This window comes from Eimeria mitis, genomic scaffold, assembly GCF_000499745.2.
Source record: "Eimeria mitis Houghton genomic scaffold, Emh_scaff6800, whole genome shotgun sequence".
NCBI classification, from domain to species: domain Eukaryota; phylum Apicomplexa; class Conoidasida; order Eucoccidiorida; family Eimeriidae; genus Eimeria; species Eimeria mitis.
This window is the reverse complement of record NW_013574911.1, coordinates 284-673: the sequence shown is the minus strand read 5'-3', so window position 1 is coordinate 673 and position 390 is coordinate 284. Positions and strand designations below refer to the sequence as shown.

At 48.5% G+C, this 390-nt stretch overlaps 1 protein-coding gene across 1 annotated transcript in view; it reads right to left on the bottom strand.

Annotated features, from left to right (window-relative positions):
• EMH_0089080 (glycerol-3-phosphate dehydrogenase, putative) overlaps window positions 1-187 on the bottom strand; it is a gene marked incomplete at both ends in the record, with an annotated part of 2,038 nt that extends 1,851 nt beyond the window's left edge. The window contains one exon of the mRNA XM_013501385.1: window positions 107-187. Coding sequence (XP_013356839.1) covers window positions 107-187 — 81 coding nt within the window. The remainder of the gene's footprint in view (window positions 1-106) is intronic.
• Between the last annotated feature and the right edge of the window lie 203 nt (window positions 188-390).

Below are 390 nucleotides of genomic sequence, written 5' to 3'. Positions count from 1 at the left end.
GTGATGGTTTATCCAATCTGTCAGCTTGCGGCCCTCAACCTCCTCCTCATACACCCACATACGGACCTGCGAAAAGACAGAAGAAAGCTGCAGCTCTTGTTCGTACAGCAATATGTTGCACTTCGCGAGGTTCCACTGACACGAGCTCAGATGAGAATGATGAAGATGTCGGTGTAGTATGCCTCATATGCCACTCAAAACAGTAATGAACTGCTTCTAACCAACGCAGATCCACATGGGAGAGTATGAGAGCCCCACATCTGTATTGAATATGTGCGAATTTTTCGCATTTGAGGCGACGATCTTCCCAACTGCAGTTCCCCAATTACCGGAGCCAACCAGGGAGACCTGAAACGACAAAAGAGACAAGTTGAAGGGGCAGCCCAAGTT